We start from the raw sequence: 18,549 nt of genomic DNA, 5'->3' as shown, positions 1-18,549 counted from the left end.
AGGAAGACCTGAAGCAGAGATGGCAATGCTTGTGTCATCCCCAGAGCCAACTCTAATGGGCAAGTAGCAAGTTCCTGGAGGGCTGCATTGAGAGGGATTCTGGGACTGACTGGGCTATGTAGGAAAGCGTTGTCTCCTGACAGCACTGACTAGTAACATGTTTACTGTCCCTGGCTTGAAGTGTTGCCACCTCAGGATGGCTGCCTTGCAACTGAGAACAGAGTCTTAAGTAGAAGGAAGCATCTCTGGCGCTTGAGTTTAGATGTCACACAACTGCAGAGAGAAGGTACCAGACATGTGTCTGCATGCTGGAAGCTGTTGCCATCTTATAGCCAGCATTCTCTCCCAGCCCCTCCCAGCCAGTCACATAGAGAAGGACCCAAAATCCCAAACTGCATTTTTATTATTTTTTAATAAACTTTATTCTATATTACAAATAAGTTTTTTTTTGTTCTGAACTGCAAAATAGGAATGCCTTATATTTACATACACAGGTATACAATTAATTATAACAAAGGTACAGAAGCTTGCCTTTACCAAGTTACAACTGGGCTCCAATTTAAATAGCATAGGTTTCCTTTTTAAAAACTTTTTTAAATCTTTTTTTAATATTTTACTAGGATACTCTTCTTTAAAAATCAAAACCAGAAGACCCTCTTCTTAGAGATCTCATCCATATATATTTGAGGCTCATTTTAACACTGTTGTCTAAAGATATGTTTTGCTTTGTTCTAACAAAGGGCCAGTGTTTGAGGTGGGAGCTTTAGTTTGAAACAGAAGTTGGATGGGGCTGGAAGGGGGTGACTGGAACAGAGATAACCTGCCCCAACTCCTTCAATGGCTTCTCTATGTGACTCAGACTCCTGCCGGTTCCTTAAATCATCCATCCATCCTGTTTCTTCCCTTCTCCTCTAGCATTGGAAGCTCAATTCTGGGTCATCTGGCCGGGCCAAAACCCCTGCATCACCCCCACATGTCAGCTCACTGAGCCATTGTCTGTTGCGGTACCCTGGAGTTGCTGGTTGCTATGGTAACTCGGCAGGACCCTGCTGGAAGAGATGGACTGGCCCCTACATGCTAAAGTGGGGAGGAGGGCAGCAGCATCCAATCATTCCTTCCCACCTCGGGGCCTGGGGGCCTTGTTCCTGCTCAAAGCAGCCAACACACGACTAAGCAAAGACTGCATGTCTCAAGGACACCAGGCTAAGGTAGGGAGTGGTGAGGGGAGGGTCGTCCATTCTAAAACACAAAATCATTGGTTTCCAAATGGAAACAAGATTATTTGAGGTAAGCTAGCTTTTCATTGTAAAGAACAGAAGGTCTAGCAAGCCAACAAGCTAACAAGAACATTGGGGAGGGAGAGGGAAGGAGGAGAGAAGATGAGCAGGTGTATCCCATCTTCATCCTGTGCCTGGATTGCGACTGACCTCTGTGCATGAAAGCATTCCTTAGTCCTGTTTGGTGAAGTGGTCTCAGTTTCTTAAGTGCCCTTTGGGTTGCTCTTTAACTGTATCCTCTGTTTTAAATTCTACTCTTGTAAGGGAGCCCTTCCAAAATGTGCTTGAGTCAAAAGATCAAAGATACTAACAAAGGAAGTTCTAATTCCACATAAAGAAATTGGTGGAAGATGAGCTGCCTAGACCAAGTCTACTTACTTTTGCAATCCTGGCGGAGGGAAAACTTGGGTCTTCCCATGACCCATCCCTAACAGAGCCTCCCTAAAGTCTGAGGAAAGCTAATAAGAGATATATAGGATTCAGCAGTACCAGGGGCAGCCCAGAGAGCCAAGCATAGACATCAAAGGGGGTGAGGTTCCCCCAACCCAGGATTTTCATCCTACCTCACTACCTCTGCCAATACAAACAGAAAGTTCTTTTTGTATATGAAGGATTTTGTTTCATTTTGTTTAACTTTGCTTTGCTTTCTGGTAGTCACCAGTCTACTCAAGGAATTTAATTGGGATCCTAATGAGTATGTATTTCTTTTACAACCAAAAAATTCTATATATTTTTACAACTTGGATACTCCCTCTAATAAAAAAATAATTTTATGGGGGAGCAAAAATTTATAGTATTAAAAAACCTCTCTCTTGCATGTCTGAAACTTTTACTGCAGTAGATTACCTTCCAAATGAGAGGAGTGGTCATTTAGGTTTCCTGTCGAGAGCATGCCACCCTCAGCACCATGAGGAGAGGTTTGCAGAGTGTTCCAGCCTCTCTCGAGAGCTGTGTCAGTGTTACCTGGGGCTGTGTCTCAGCCCCCTATTCTGTAAAACAAGGCTCATGTTTCCTATACAGAGAATGCCTGTAGGGTGAGGTGGCAGGAGGAGGGAGGAGAAGGACTCCATCTGTCAAAAGTGTGGGGAAGCACCAGGAATAGCAGCAGCCATGTGAGATGCCACCCCTAGCATTGTCCTCATCCAGGGAATGTCCTGACCCATTTTTTTTTTTTTTATGCGGGAGGCTCCTCCTGTCCTCTGAGGTTCTCCTCATCCTCTTGTAAGTCATGGGTTTGGCTCCCACCAACCAAGTAATTTGGATTGAACATCCATAGCAGGGCTCCCTTCTTACTCTCAAACTCTTAAAATATACAAACAAAAACCAAACAACTCCAAAATCCTAAATAAATGGCCCACAGTTTTGTTTTGTTTTTTAAAGGAAGAGGCTGAGGGGTCAAGGCCTCCCAGTCACCTGTCCTGAGAGCTGGCAGGAAGAGGGGAAGAGACCCTTGATGTAGACGAGGACCAGGAGGGATGGCTAGGGGAATTTGGGGCATGGGGAGAAGCCAGGGCACTGAGCTGCCTGGGGTGGGTCTTCTCTGGGGGTCAGCTGAGCTCCTGGAGGTGAGTCATTCACGGAAAGACCCCTTGATGGCCTTGAAGAGTTGGCTGGGGCTGCTCACTGGGTTCACTGTTCCTGGAAGGAGCAGGGGAAGTTCCCGGAGAGGAGCATCTCTGGGCCTTGTGCCTGCAGAGCACCTTCCTACCTGTGTCTGTCTTTCCCTCACTGCTCAGCTGTCTGTGAGGTGGGAGGTTTGTCCTTGATTGATAATACTGGCCCTATGCTTGGTTAAGTATTTGACTTCACATTACTGTGTCCCCTTGGTCCTGGGAAAGATGACAGATGGAAATTGAGCTTTTCTTTTTAGGTCACAGAGGGTGGTGCTGAGACCTGGGCTCATCACAGCATCGTTCACGGCTCTGGAAACAGTGGTGAGGATGCCTCTTGCAGTGGTGGTCATTTGAGAAGTCATAACTTGTGGATCCTCAGATGGGGACCCATAGGGCCTTGACCAGATGAGGGAGCCCCCCCACCAGCCAGGAAGGCAGCTTTGGGTGGGGTGGGACGGGGCTGGGACAGTCACAGAGGGCTGGGCTGAGAGGTCTGAGCAGCTCCTGTACTCAAGTGGATAAATGGCCCTGGGACAGAGGCTATGCGTGCAGGAGAGACAGGGTGGAATGGGGAGGGACATGGAGGATGCTCGTGGCAGGAGGAACACAGGCAGAAGCCAGACATGCAACGGGAGACACGGGTACTGGGGACCTGGTTGCATGGGGGAGGTGGAGATGCTGGGCCAGTACATCAACCATCACTCCTGGTGGGCGCAGGTAGCTGGGCCTGAGGGGACCAGGTCAGAGACCTTTCCTGTGGGTAACTCCTGCTTCTTCCTGGGAACAGTTCTAGACAGTCTGCCTCAAACTTTGGGATTTATTTAAAATGACTTCTCTTTCACCCGTAGCTCCTTGCAAGCACCCAAGCTCACTTACCAGGCTGTGGGTGCACAAGGGGGCGGCTCTAGGGGCTGACTTTGGATGCAGGGGTCATGCTGCCATTGGAACGTACCTTGGCCTGTGGGACACTTGGGTTATCCTCTGTCCCCAAATTTAAAACCATATTGAAAGAAGGCAAGAAAATATTTTCCTGAGGAAGTAACTGGCACAATGGCCGCCTTCACTTAGTGGCACTATTAGTTGCAGCTACCAAGAACTGTCAGGCTCTCTCCTTATGGGGAAGGACAAAGAATGGGCAAAAGCTATATCTGGGGGACTCGTGCCCGGGAGAAATGACCAGCCTACAGCTCTCTTTCTTGTCTTCCTCTACTTATTCCTTAAAATTTAGGACCCCACAAAGTCCCCTCCTTCCCTGCTACCTTAAGCCCTTCTCTCTCCAACATGCAAAATCCCCACCTAAACTTTGTCAATGATTTTGATGACTCAGTCTGGTACCTTTTTCCCTGGGAGGGTACAGGGGGTGAGGTGGAGGGAAAGGTGAGGGAGATGGCCTTTTCTCGCCTTCTCTCTGCCCAAGACTCAACAAATTAACTTTGCCTAGAGGGAGGCCATGAGGGGGCCTCCATCCCACAGGACCAAGTTGGCCCAATTCCTTTCTCTGGGAGCCTGCAAGCCACCTGGGCAGCCCCTGGATATTTGCTCTGCCATGGTGGGGAGGAAGATCCCTGGGGGAGTTTGGAAAATAGGTTTGGGTGGCGGATGGGCGGGGGGGCAAGAACAGCTTTTTGACAATGTTGCCTGTCTTTGCTTTTAAACATATCACATGTGCACAAGAATCCAAATGGAAGAAATGGAAAACAAACAGCAAAAGAAAACATAATTTTTATAAGCAAGATGGGCTGTGGCTCTGGATACCTGGCTCGGATTTCTCAGTCCCCAAGCAGGCCACGGGGACTGCGGCAAACAGAGCAACTGAAACAACCCACCCACCAATTAAAGTCAAACCAGTCCCAAACCCCTCCCCAGGAGAAATGGGGACAGCCAGAAAACTTGTCTGTCCTTGTGTCCTCTTTCTTCCTAACCTTTCTATTTCTCTGAGGTGTTTGAAGGTTTTCTTATAACAACAACAAAAACATGGAAAAAAAATAAAGTCCTGTACCGCGAAAGAAAGTAACAATAATCATCTGGTAAAAAATAAAAGCTTCAGCAGAACCGTTATAAGTCTTTTTTTTTCTGCTTGTTCGATTTTTTTCTCAACTGTGCAAAAAAAAAAAAAAAAAAAAGCACTCACTCATACACACGTTCACACACGCAGCTTCCATCCAGCAAATCTGTGTTAAATATGTTCGTGTCTCTTTCCTCCCCAACACTTCATATGTGCAAAAATATTTTAGTGACCGAGGTACCTCCTCAAACCGTCTTCCACATGTACCCTTTCTGGCCTTCCAGGTCCCATAACTTCTTGGGAGGGAATAAAATGATCAAGGATAGAAAAATCCAAGATTTTCCACCTGGTACCGCACTTGCCAAAACCTTTGGTTATTTTTTTTCTTCCAATGCATTGTTTCCCATTTTCCTCTTCTCGTTAGGTTGCTCATGTCTTTTCCACCATCTGTCCTTTGCGATGTCACATGATGTCCTGTGCCAAGGTCCAGGCCTCGGCAGGTGACCACCCTGATTTCCTATGGACAAGTGACCTCTCCTTCCACCCACCAGTTCTCAGCATAGAAAGCAAGGGTTGAAATGTCCTGAAGCTGCAGGATGAATGGATGAGCAAGGGGAAAGAGAAGAAGAACACCAAAAATCCTTCTACAAAGGACAAGGAATCCTTTTGCGCTTTCTGCCTACACCTGGGGCAGACACACACACGCATGCACATGCGCTCACACACGTGCATATATTCATATCCAAAGGGGCAAGTGTTCTTAGAAGTACCGGATGCTCCATGGACTTTGCTGGAGATGGTGTGGTTTCTTCCCCAAGTGGGGCTCATTTTGAGTGGGTGACAAGGAACGATGTCTGATGTTTGGGGAGTGAAGGCAAGACTGTGAATCCTTCTCCTTAACCTCACCTAAGATGATGTTTCTCCTTGTCTCCCATAGTGGTGAACAACTCCAGAGCAGAGGTGCCAACAGAGACTCCTGCTTAGGGTGGGAGACCGGACCAGACAGCACCTAAGGTCTCCTTCGGATGAAAGGTTCCTAAAACCCTCCATTAGACCATTTCTCCCCATATTCTCTAGCTTACCTAGTATCCATTTCTAGGCACACATTTGCCTGCCTGGCTAAAATGGTGCATCTGTAGATGTAAGAACAGATGGGGAGATGGATGTCAAGGCCGAGGTCATTTGTATGTCCCTCTTCTCAATTCCAGCCAGGCCCATCAGCTCGATTCTTTGTCCCTCCCAGACCTGACAAGCTGGAGGCTGAGGTTGGCTGGCATTTTGGGTGGTCTCTGTGAGGCTGTGCTTAAGTCTGTTTCTTTCAAGGATGACTGCTGAAGAGATGAAGAAGGAGAATGATGAAAGAGACAGCTGAGATGTTAATGCAATCATTCCCAAAGAGGTCTGGACAGCCCAGTGACAAAGTCATCTGCATAGCAATGGCACCAGATTCTGCAGAGGGAACAGGGACTAGGCTGTTGGCCCCAGCTGTCTATGGAGTTCTCAGGAAGGATGGTGGGGATGGAGCCATGGAGATGGCTGGAGGTAGAATCTCCTAGATGCACTCTGCATTTCATGTTGACCCTTGATGAAGGGTGACAAAGGAGGGTGGAGATAGATGCTTTCTCTTGACAGCACTCAGGGCTCTGGTAATGGACTAGACCTATGATTATGATCGTGACTCATTTGAATTTGGGGGTAAATGGAAAACAACAAATTCTGCTTCCAGGGTAGACGCAACTCTCTTTCCTTTTCTCCCCCACTGTGTTACATTTCTGCTGCTAGGATTCAGATGAAAAGGTTAGGAGCATCTCCATGGTGGAATGTAACTGCTATTCTTTCTCCTACCTGGCTTTCTACTGGTGGGGGAGCAGGCAGGGCAGGCAGGTCCCTCTAGAGACCTGGAAGAGGACAGGAAGCCTCTGGATGCCATCCCAGCGAGGGAGAGGGAGCCTCAAGAAGCACCTCCCAGCTGCTCACACATGTCCTGCTCCAGCCACATGCAGGAGGTGTGGCTTTTCTTCTCACAGCTGCAAAGCGATCAGACCACTGGCTGAACCACTGGAGATAGAACTGTGGGAACGGAGAGCCAGGCGATGTCTTCCCAGTGAAGATAACACTGAACTACTTCCTTGCCTCTTCTCTAGGCCAAGGCTCAGACCGAAGCGGCGGCTGCCAAAGTGGAAGGCGACGTAGCAGCACAGATACGTCCCCTGTCCTTGGCTCCTCATCCTGCTGCTGACATGCACAGGGTCAGGAGCAGCTGGGAGAGAGAGGCCCCTCTGACATCTTCTGGTCAGTTCCCTTGCCATGGGCCTGGTCATTCTTGGACTGAGGGTCAGTGGCTTGGTCCAATTGTGTTGGCAGAGCAACTGGAAGAGAAGAGATCCAGGAAGGAGGGAGAAACAAAGAGGCAGAGAGAAAGAGAGAGAAAGAAACAGCGCTGCTCAGGGGATGCTGCTGATGCCAGTCGGAACTTGCACTTGGTAAAGATGATAATCTAGACTGAGGCACGGCTTGGTGTGTCCCCCTCCAGGGCGGCCCTGGAAGGACGGTTCTCAGCTGTCTAAGCTCATGAGGGTTATGACTTGTTCTAGTTTGTAGGCCAGTTTCTGCTTCCCACACTGGTCATCGTGGTCCAGAGGTCCAAGGATCTGTGGAAGAGCCAAGAATGGGGAGGTTACTTGTTCATCTGTATAGGTCTGTGTTCTTAGGAGGCACAAAGATGGTGTGGATGTGGTCAGAAGCCCAGGAAGCCACAGGCATGTGCAGGGGCACACTGGACACTGCTGGGTAGGAGGAGGCCTGGGCAGCACGGGTGGGAAGGTGTGGCAGGCACAGTATGCGGGCATCAGCATGGCAGTGCGCACAGGATGCCAGCACACATCGTCATGTCTGAATGACTGTGCATTCTACTGGCTACAAAAGATGGTAGACAGAGGGCAGAAACTCTGCTGAAGACGCCTGTGCCGAGTTGCTGCAGTTACCTGCAGGTTAGACAGCAGCTAGTTCCATATCCCATGGAAATGTGTAGTGCTCAGCATGGAGCCGGAATGTGATTTCATGGATGTTAAGACATCCCACCCTTCCTCCCACAGACATAAAAATCCTCCCCATCAGCTCCCTGGGGCCCCAGATTCTACATTTAGAAAGTCATTTGTTTTCACTTTGCCTGTTAAAAAACAAATATCACTAGACGATTAAGACTACAAGCTTTCCTGGTCATTAACACCTAATGGATAATGTCTACCAAAGCCTTTTCTGAGGGCAGGCAGTTAGCAGAGGACAATGACAGCCAATAATTGTGGCCCATAATGAAAAATGTGTTAGAATTTTACTCAGACTCAGGAGATGAGGGATTGAGTAAAGGCTTTTCCAGTTGCTAGCTGGGTGATCTGAGGCCAAACAGGTAACCTGTCTGAACACTCAACGTCCTCAACTGTTAATGTAGGAATGACTAATCCACCTCCAGGGGACAGGATGTCAGATAATATCTGTGAGCACCCTCAACACAAGGCCGGCCCTGCCAGAGGCACTAGACAATTGGGTGGAACCTACTGATGTTGCTGTTTGAGGGGGCAGGGATAAGAAGGGAGGGTAAGGGGATGAGGAGGAGGCTGAAGGCTCAAGGGAGGCACCCAGGGCTTTGGATTTCATGACCCAGTTAATGTTTCTTTAAATGGGGAGGCAAGATAGAGCTGGCCAAAAACTGTCATTTGTACACACCATCATTTCATAAAAGATGGGTTATTTAAACACCAAGGTAGACCGTTGTCCTTGCAGACTAACAGAATCCTTTCTGAGATGAGATGGTTGGAAGCTTACACTGGTGCACACTACAGCATCCTTATTACGTTGCATTGCCACAGACAGGGGAAAACTCTGTCCCAGTCCAGTACTCAGCTGCAGACTACCATCAGGGTCCCTGCCCTAACGGAGTCAGCACTGGCTTTCCCATGACTTAAGGGCCACGGAATTAGGCTGTTCATGGCCTGCAGGCCTCCAGGCCCTGGGCCTGCTGGGTCAGCTTCTTTAACCAGGGGTTCCTGGACTCTCCTTAAGTAATGAGGATGGGAGGAGATAGAGAACTCGGGGCACGAGCTTCAGCTTCTCTTACTACCCTCTACTCAGAGAAGGTGGCTATGCTGCTGCTCAGATGCAGGGAATTTGGATTCCAAGGATGGCCAGGCCCAGGGCAAGAGAGCTGACTAGAAGCCCAGGAAGACAGGCCTCCTCTTACCCAGCAGTGCTGTGTATGCCCCTGAACATGCCTGTGTCTTCCTGGGCTGCTCCCTTCCTGGGCTTCCTGGGCTGATCAGAAGATGTCTGAGGGGCCTCTCTCTCCAAGCTGCTCCTGGCCCCATGCATAGCCAAGAAAACTCCCATAGCACCATGGCACTGGCCAGAAAGAAGGCCTTGTCTATAGTGGCAATGACCCTAGGTGGGATTTTCCAGTGAGGGAACACAACAATGAAAAACACATTATATTTTTCCTGTTCTGTTCTGTTCTGTTCTGTTCTGTTCTGTTCTGTTCTGTTCTGTTCTGTTCTATTCTATTCTATTCTATTCCATTCCATTCCATTCTATTCCATCCTATTCTATTCTATTCCATTCCATTCCATTCCATTCTGTTTTGACTCACTTCTGTTTCATTTCTAGTCTATTCTGTTTCTATTCGAGTCTATACCATATCATACCATACCATGCCATTCCATATAGCCTGCCCATAGGAGTAGGGAGGTGCCTGTTTAAAGAGAGTTAGATCACAGAGGGATGTGGAAAACATAAAAAAGAAGAAATACTGGAGAGAAAATAAGAATTAAAAAAGACAATATAAAAGAAATAGGTACTTATTTATATATCTAAGAAGCACAGGGATGAATGCAGAATTTATGGGATGGAGAGTTTCTAGCATTCCAGCCTTTGGAAAACAGCCCCAAGTCCTCAGTGGTGGTTCCCCAGCAGAGGTGGAGGTGTCTGTGGTGATGTTCTCTTACGTGGAGGCATGCAGGGTTGTCTTCATTCTCTGCCCCCTTCCATCCCAATGGGCCTGGAGCAGGGCAAAGCTTACCTCTTCGCTGTATTTGCCCACATAGGAGAAGATCTCTGAGAGTGCACTCATGGTGTTGAACTCATTCATGTGCATCCGGGACTGCTCAGCCAGGTATGCGTTCATGTCTTGGTCGCTGATGGCTGGCATCTTCCCTATGTCAGAGTAATACCTGTGGAGGGATGGAAGTAGGGAGAAGCTGGAGTCGTGCATTTGGAGTACAGGAGAGATGGATGCTCCCAGCACTGTGTCTGGGGCCATGAGCTCAGCGTGCACTCCAGGTAGTGGGTACCTGCACTGTGACCACCTGGGGACCACTGTGGTCTCTCTCTCATCTGGGTTGCTGGGTCCAAACCAGGAAGAGCCCTCTACAGCTCTGGATGCAGTAGTCATAGAGGGAAGGGATTTGGGGAGTGGCCAAGACATTGTCTAAGGGCAGACAGGAGAGGAACCAAGAGCCAGAGGGGCCCAACCTCGGGCATGCTCTTTGCTCTCAGCTACCACACAGAGAGGTCTAGACTGTCTTGAGTTTCTCTAATGCCCCTTCCACAGATGCAAGGGATCTCCTCCAGCAGGGCCCAAAGGCTCTTCCGAGCAGTTGCTCTTCTCTGATGTCCTCCGCTCTCTGGGGGCTCAATGGGAGGAGGCAGCGCTGAGGCTGCTAGGGGAGAGACTGGCAGAAGGCAATCAGTCACTGTCACTTGCAGCTGTGCACTGCTGTCAACTGGTTAATTAGATGCCAGCATTTACATTTTTAATTTCTGCAATTTGACATTTTATGCACCAAACCCCAACTCCCCCGCCAGAGGGGAGTTGTGCAGTTTCTTAATGAGGAACTGAAAGGCCTCAGTGCCCCCAAAGACAGCCACTTCTCACCCTCTCCTATGCACTTTTGGGCTTGTGGACTGCATAAAAGAGAAGAGGTAACTACAATGATAGGGGGGCATCATAAACTTCAAAGCCTTGTGGTGGCCCGGCTCAGCCTAGCCCAATCCAGCCCATGCCAAGTCCCTATGGCTGCCATGCTGGAGAAAGTAAACCTGAAACCTAGTATCAGAGGGGATGGGGGAGGACAGTCTCCAGGGCAGGGATTAGGGTGCATCAAGAAAGGCACCTAGACACCAAGTTTAAGGAAAGACACTCACTCTCAGGGTTGCACAAGCATTGGTGACAGTGACAGACCCTGGGAGTTCTCAGAACTCGAATCTTGGTCAGAGGCTCTGGGATAGTCTCCCTCTGTACCCCAGCCCTATCCTTCACTTCTCCAACCCGGACCCCTTCAGTCTTGTGCTATTTCCCTGACCTCCAACTGTTCCCATCAGTGCCCATGAGGTGGGTGAAGACTAGCAGAGATGGTTTTCCTGTACTGTCCCAGTCATCAGCTCAAGGGCCTGCAATGGAATGACAGCTCAATTTGCCCCACAGCATCCCTGGGCTAGTGAGGGCTGGAAGGGCTTCCCTGCTCTGAGTGGTACTGGGATTGCAGATCTGTTGTTCTGTCTGAAAGATGGGGAGGCAGAGGGAAGGAGATGACAGCTGTGCTCCCTGGCAAGGGAAGGGGCTGGTCAGAAGGGACTCCCCTGGCCACATACCAGACATTTTGTCAACTGCTTTGTTGAACTGGCAGCATTTCGGCTGGGCAGGAGCCTGAGACAGGCAACAAGGCCAAGGGTGATAACATGGCCTTTCTCAGAGCAGCCTGGCTACTCAGACAGGCTGCCCTGCCCCCGTCTCATTTGGATTTCCATCCTTCACATCTTCTTCCATTCCCCGCCCCTCTTCCACCTTCCCCAGGGCCCAGTACCCCTTCCTGTTTCATTTTGCTTTCTTGGCTCCATCCCCAGAAGAGCCTGTTCTCTTCAAGGCCTATCACCCGCCCCAAAACACATCCTCAGGTACCTTAGGACACAGGGCTCTGAGTAATTTAATGACATTCCAGGTATGCAATTACAGCGAGACTCGATTCACTGTCACCATTTCTGGAATGCAATAAATGCCAATGTTCCATTTTATAGTGGGAGACTAGAGATTTCAGTAGTAGCTCCCAATCTCGCCATTCCCAAGGAGATTTGTGTCACTGTCCCCTTAGGGATCCCATGTCTAGTTTGTCAAGTAAAGGGCTACCTTCACAGGCTGTATTGGTAAAAAGCATGAACAAATAACCTCACTCACTTTTGGTACCATGGCCAGCAGCCAGCCATGCAACTCTGGTAACTCAGCTGAGTTCCAAGCTTCCACCAGACAGGTATACCCTGTCACCTGTACACAATCAGAGCCTCTGACCAGGTGAAAAACCCAGGTTCCCGTGGAAAGGACATAACCATCACCAAAAGCAAAGACTCCTGTTATTTCTCTCACCAGCTGTGGAGCTTATCACAGTAGGCAGGTGGCTCTGTCAAGCTTTTTGCAAACAGTGCCAGGGACCTTCTTGCTGCCTTTATAGTCCCTGAGGTGTAAGGAATCCTAGGTTAGGGGCCACCGTGTCTGCAGTGAAGGGACCATTGCTGGGGGAAACAACAGAAGCCCAGCACTCTGTGCCTTCACAGTGGCTTGCCTCATGGCAGCACACTAAAAGCCCTATCCATTTCCCCAAAGAGAATATCTGGAAGTATATATGTGTGTGTGAGAAAGACAGAGAGAGCTGCTGGGGTGGAGGGCAGGGAGTTGAGAGTAGGATAGGACAGGGCTGGGGCCCTGACCATCTCATCTGGAGTTACTGGGTGACGTGCCTCTCCTGAATATGTCATCCTCTCTGCGAGGTCAGGTCCTTGCTGGGCAGCTCCTGTCTCTTTCCTGTTGCCTTTGCACTGGGGAGGCTGGATCAAACCAGGGCATGTCTGTGGTCACACACTAGTGACAGGTGGGCCAACTGCATGACCTCATCTTCAGCAAGTTCTAAATCAGCTGAGCTGAGTGGCCACTGACAGCCCAACGTCTGTGGGTGTGGGGCTTAAGTCTTGCTGACAGTCTACCCTGTTTTTGATCCCAAGTCTGCCTGCTGATAAATGGTCCCCTCTTCTCTGCAGGGCTTTGCCAATGCTGTCTTGACCCCTCCTGCTCCCCCACTCCCACTCCCTAGCAAGCACCTTGTGCCTGATGCCGACTCATGTGGTACTACCTCTGCCGGGTGAACCTTGCTTCCTTCTCGCTCCTGTTGTGCTGGCCCCTGTGCTGGGCTCCTCTACTGGGAAGCCTTATTGATTGGGAAGAACATAATTAAGCCCTGTTATGGAACTTTAAGCAAGCATTCTCATCTGCTGGCTGTGCATTGAGGAAGGGAAAAGGGAGCCTGGGACCCTGTGCTTGAACTCGATCCTGTGGGCGTTCTGCCTGCAAGTGAGCCCATCTCCAGGAAGTCCTTCAGGACCCCTCCGAGCTGCCCCAAGCCTGACCTGCTAAGAAGGAGCTGGTCCCACCACTGGCCTTCCCTGGTTCTCTTTGCAGACCTGCTCACAGCACGGAGGAGGCCAGCACCCCTGAGGTCCCGACATCAAGCCTCTGGGGGAGGCCATAAAGATCAACACCCCACAGAGCTGCATCCTCCACTGTTGGCCAGTCTGCAGGGTCCTAGTCTGTGGATTTCTATGGGGTAGTGGGATGCCAGCAGAAATCCTGGGCCCAGAGAGTGACCGTGAGTATCAAATACCTGCCTTTAGGATAGCTCTGTAGTGATTGGGAAGATGGTCTCCAGTGCCCTAAACTCTTTGGAAAGAACACAGTGTTGGCATCCCTCCACACACCTCGAGGATGAAGATGCAGGAGTGAAAGATATTCCCAGACTGATGCTCTGATATCCCCCATATGTACCTTTCAAGAACCTGCACAAAAGTCTTTTCCTCTGTGAATCACGGGAGGGTCTCTCTGGGCCCAGCAGAAAGAGGCCCCACACCCTGAGTTCCCCACTATGATGCTCGTGGGGTCTGCTGAGCATTTGTCTGTGTGGTCTCCCTGACCACAGGAGCTGCAAAGAAAGGGTCAAGTTCAATGCATTTCAAGTACCCAACTCACTCGTGATGGATACCATTAATGTTTGACCCATGAATTAATGAATATGTTAATGAAATGTCTATATCTCACCTCTAGTACTGCTCCCAGGGTGAGCTGTCACCATTTTATGTATTTGACTGGATGGTTTCCATAGGAGGCATATTTAAATATTTAAAATTCTTAACCTTTTTCGTGCCGTGACACACATGATAGATGACATTCAAATGTGTGGCACATTCTAGTCTAAACCCCAGTGGCCTGCTGCGACTCCATTATACTTACTTCTTAAAAGCTGACTGATGGCAAGTGAGTGAGGCCAATGTTGCTGCAAGAATGACCTTTCAACTCTTCCAAGTTAAAATTGGAAGAAATCACTACTAAAGTGTGCAACGTATTGCTACTGGTAATGACACAAAAACTACAACTGATCACAACACACCACTTCATAGTGATGACACTGTTGGGTTTCATCTGTAAGATGAGGGTAGCAGTTAACTGCTAATTGGAAACCAACAGACTCTTCTCCCTTTTTCCAGATTTGGCCACAAGCAAAAGTTCAAATTCTTATATGAGGGGAGTGAATACTGGGAATCCACAGTGGGTCTACAAACCACCATTATTACAAGATACTTGGAGGCAGGAATGGGAGGGGAGGATGGGTGGGGAGATGGTGGGAGGGAAGACACAGGTAGAAGGACGGGTGGGAGGAGAGATGGGAGAAGAGATGGAAAAATAGATGGCAGGACAGGAGCGAGAGCAGGTGGGAGGATGGATGGGAGGACAGACAGGAGGATGGGTCAGAGGATGGGTAAGAGAATGAGTGACAGGAGAGAAGGGAGGGCAGGTAGGAGGATGGATGGGAGGACAGACAGGAGGATGGGTTAGAGGATGGGTAAGAGAATGAGTGAGAGGAGAGAAGGGAGGGCAGATGGGAGCATGGTGGGAGGATGGTGAGAGGATGGGTGGGAAGACTTGTGGGAGACTAGATGGAAGGATGAGTGGGGGATGGGTGGGAGGATAGATGAAAAGATGAGTGAGAGGCTAGATAAAGAATTTCTAGAAGACTCAACATACTGGCAGAATCATCTATGCTGTTCAACCAAGAGTTATTGAGGCTTACTGAATTTATATGCTTCCCTTTTTCACCTGCTCTGAAGAGGACCAGGCAGGGTAAGCCCTATTTTTTAGTTGTGATGGTACAGAACACCTTCCCCAAATATGTGCAGGGCACGCTCCACAGCAGTGAGCCTCTAAGTCCTGGGACGACTGTCTCCATTTGACCAACAGCAGGCGAGCAGATTCAGAAGTGAACAAGCCGTGGCCAGGTCACTCTACCATCATCCTCAACTGCAGGCTCTCAATGTCCTTGGAATGGGGAGGTGGGAGATCAGGTGTGCTGTGGTACCAGGTGAGGTCTGCCCTGCCAGACTTTACTTTTCCCTCAAGGGAGCCAGACAAGCTCAGAGGATAACTCCTCTGGGAATGGGAGTGGACTTGTCCCTCCATCACCAAGTGAAGCAGCACTCTGGGCTTGACTTCAGCCCTGTCCGTGCTGTTTTCTTGATCTGTCTGTCTTTGTACCCTGGTCCTGGAAAGGAGAAAAGATTTGGGGCCTCAAGTGAGTGAATGACTTTCTTGAGAGTGTCAGTGGTTGCTAAGAAACAAGCGGGATAAGAAATGGAAACCATCAAATCACTCCTAAAAATAACCCAATGGACTGAGTTTACTTGCTACCCGCAGCAGCTGCATGGCACAAATCTCATTGAGCACCAAGCAGAAAGGAGACCACTTGCTCAGCCCATGCATGCATGAGCCTCAGCTCTGACTATGCAGCCTGTTTCTGGGAAGTGTCCTTTATGCAGACACTTCACAAATGTTCCCAGCCCTTCACAACCCTGGTTCCCCCCTCTCCCTGCCTGGGGCGCTATCACAATGACACTGTGGCACAGGGATGACCAACAGCCCAGCTGCTGCCTCTTTCCCCTCTCCCTGCTAAAGAATTGGCTGCCCACACGGGAGGGGCTGGGGGGCCCAGTCCTGAGAGCTCTATTGTTGGAAGAGTGAGCCACTGTCTACGTAGCAGGAGGTAAGAACACATCTAGATGACTCAGAAATAATCAGACACTAGGACAAAAGAGTTAGTTTCCTTTTGGACAGCCGAGGTGGCATGTCCACCACCTGCATCAATAGGAAAGGAGGAGAGGGTATCACAGAGCAGAGGGGACAGGGAAAAACAAAATCAAACCCTTTCAGTGACACTAATGCACTGAAGTGGCCAGGACTCTACTCCCTCTTAGTTATTTCCTTTTTATAAGGGAAGGCAATTTTCAAGTATAAAGACAGAGGCTGTCTCTATCATAGGCAAAATGATAAAGTTCATTTTGTCACCAAGTCAAGCACACCTTCTGAACTCTTTTACTCTTCAAAAAGGCACCAAATCTGAGCTTCCCTCTAGGTTTCTTATATTTAAGCTACTTGGAATAAAGAGAAAGTCTAAATGCAGGACTGCCATGTAGAGTTGTGCAGGTTACTCACTGCACAAAGGTACTTGGACAAGAGGACGAGCTAGGGCTGACAAAGCCCATCACTCAGCAAACCACACACTCGGTGTGGGGTTACCTCATTCTGTAGGAAGGGGCATCTTTCTTAAACCATACAGAGGCACCATACGGGTTGGCAGAGGTCCTGTCTGAAGGTAATGCAAAGAGGTAGGAAGGTTATTTGGGAGTCAGCTAAGAGGTTTGGGATCTAGTTTCATCTTAGTCCCTTAAATCACCTTGGGCAGATTACTTAGCCATTCTGCATGTATATTTCTTCACCTTCATGGCATAAAAGGAGCTTACCATTCCTGTCCTCTCCCTAGTACAGGGCTGCTGTGATGAATAAATAAAGCTTCAGCTGGTTGCTTAGTTCAGGTGCTTGGCATATGGAGCTGATGCGGCTCAGACAAACCATTAACCTTCTTCACCATGAATCAGCGCCGCCCTAGGAAGAGCCCAGCCCTGCAGCTCACAGGGGGACCTTCAGTCACGAGAGCTCTGCAGGACACTGGGATTTGATCACAACACTGCAAGACCCAGGGCATTAAGAGCTCACGTGAGAGGCAAGGGGCTGGGAGAGTGAGAAGCTGTTCAGACAGTGACAAAAACATCCCCACCGAATGCTGGGAACTGCCAGCCAGACGGGAGCAGATGGGTAGAGGCCTCCAACCTTTTCTGCAGCAATGATGTAGTCTGGCCCCTTGAAGTCTTATGATGACAGTTTTTATTTATTTTTTGGGGGGTGGGAGGTGAAGATTAGAGCTAGGAGCCACATCCCCTCTCTGGGCCTAGAAGACATTTCAGCCACTAGGCTCCAGGGCCTGTTATCCAGGGAAGCAGAGCTACCATAGCAACCTCTGGCCACGTTTTCCTATTCTGGTTTCAGGGGACAGGAGCACTGGGACGTGGGGGTGTGGGTGTTGAAGTGGCAGGATCAGGCTTTGTGAATGACTCATCTGGAAGTGCAGCTGGTTTTTGACGGGAGGGGACCTTTTGTGGAGGAAGCTGCTGGCTCCAGCAAGGGGCCCTGACTTGGCTCCATGGCCCAGCACTCACCTCTCCACCCAGTTCTTGTAGCTGGGGATGTCCTTGGCATACAGCAGCTTGTTGGAGGGCGAGTCCTTGCCCAGCCGGTGCTCTGACGTGGAGCAAGAGTCCATGAAGGTCTGAGCCACCACAGAGAGGCAGGCGTCTGTGATGCTGTTTTTATGGATGTCAAACACAAACTGCGGGTTCTTGATCATGTTGACCCAAAACCGCAGGGGCAGGCTGCGTGGAAGGAAGAGGCAGACAGTCAGGGGAGATGGTGCAGTGGGGCTGCGGCGTGGGTAGGAGGGGTCTCTGGAGAAGGAGAGAAGCCTGGGGAACTAATAGAACTTAAGAGCCTTCTCTATGCTGAGGATGGGATGTGCCCAGGAAGGGAGATAAGGCAGGTCTGCAGGGCCCCAATTTACCTTCCAGGAAACTGAGAACTGCCAAGGCTGAATAATTCATCCAGAGATACAATCTTGGTAGGTACTTGCGAGGACTTGATACCCAGCCTTGGTGGCAGGGCTCTTCATCTTCCCTTTGGCCTAAAAGGCAGCTTTGATGTGTGTTATAAAGTGGAATTTCTAACTCTCTGTCTGTCTGCTCCTAAGCCTGATACAAGAGTATCCAGTTGGCAAACTTTAAGGAATTGCTTGGAATCTAGGCTTCGTATCTGACGCTCTGCCATCTACTGTATGACTTGGCAGAAGTCACACCCTTCCTCCCTGCCTGGGCCTCTCAGCCTACTCCTACTGGGGCTGAGAAGTACTGTGTAGCTGACTGGATTCTTCATTTCTAAGCTGGCATGCTTGAAAACCCACATTCACCCACCTCATGGGCCCCATCGTATTCCCTCCTTCCCTTCCCTGCTTCTTCCGGTTGGCACCTCCTGGCCACCAGGAACTGTGCTTGCAATTGGGGATACAGTGATGAATGAGACACATCCTCTGCTCTCAAGAAGCCTGCATTGTGATGGGTTCATGGAAAGGCAGACATGAAACCGACTACATGCCGGAAGACTGTTGGTGCTAGGACCAGAGATGTGTAGGGT

The 18,549-nt window shown here is 49.5% G+C and overlaps 1 protein-coding gene across 1 annotated transcript in view; it reads right to left on the bottom strand.

Annotated features, from left to right (window-relative positions):
- Positions 1 to 393: 393 nt before the first annotated feature.
- PLXNA4 (plexin A4) overlaps positions 394 to 18,549 on the bottom strand; it is a 522,503-nt gene continuing 504,347 nt past the window's right edge. The window contains exons 30-32 of the mRNA XM_030933215.1: positions 17,526 to 17,738; positions 9,964 to 10,114; positions 394 to 7,546 (exon numbers count right to left, since the gene is read on the bottom strand). Of these exons, the coding sequence (XP_030789075.1) occupies positions 7,451 to 7,546; positions 9,964 to 10,114; positions 17,526 to 17,738 (460 nt within the window). The 3' untranslated portion in view covers positions 394 to 7,450. The remainder of the gene's footprint in view (positions 7,547 to 9,963; positions 10,115 to 17,525; positions 17,739 to 18,549) is intronic.

The sequence above is a fragment of the Rhinopithecus roxellana genome, chromosome 6 (assembly GCF_007565055.1).
Source record: "Rhinopithecus roxellana isolate Shanxi Qingling chromosome 6, ASM756505v1, whole genome shotgun sequence".
Classification (NCBI taxonomy): Eukaryota; Metazoa; Chordata; class Mammalia; order Primates; family Cercopithecidae; genus Rhinopithecus; species Rhinopithecus roxellana.
Note: the sequence above shows the minus strand (reverse complement) of the source record. Positions and strands in the feature narration are given on the sequence as shown.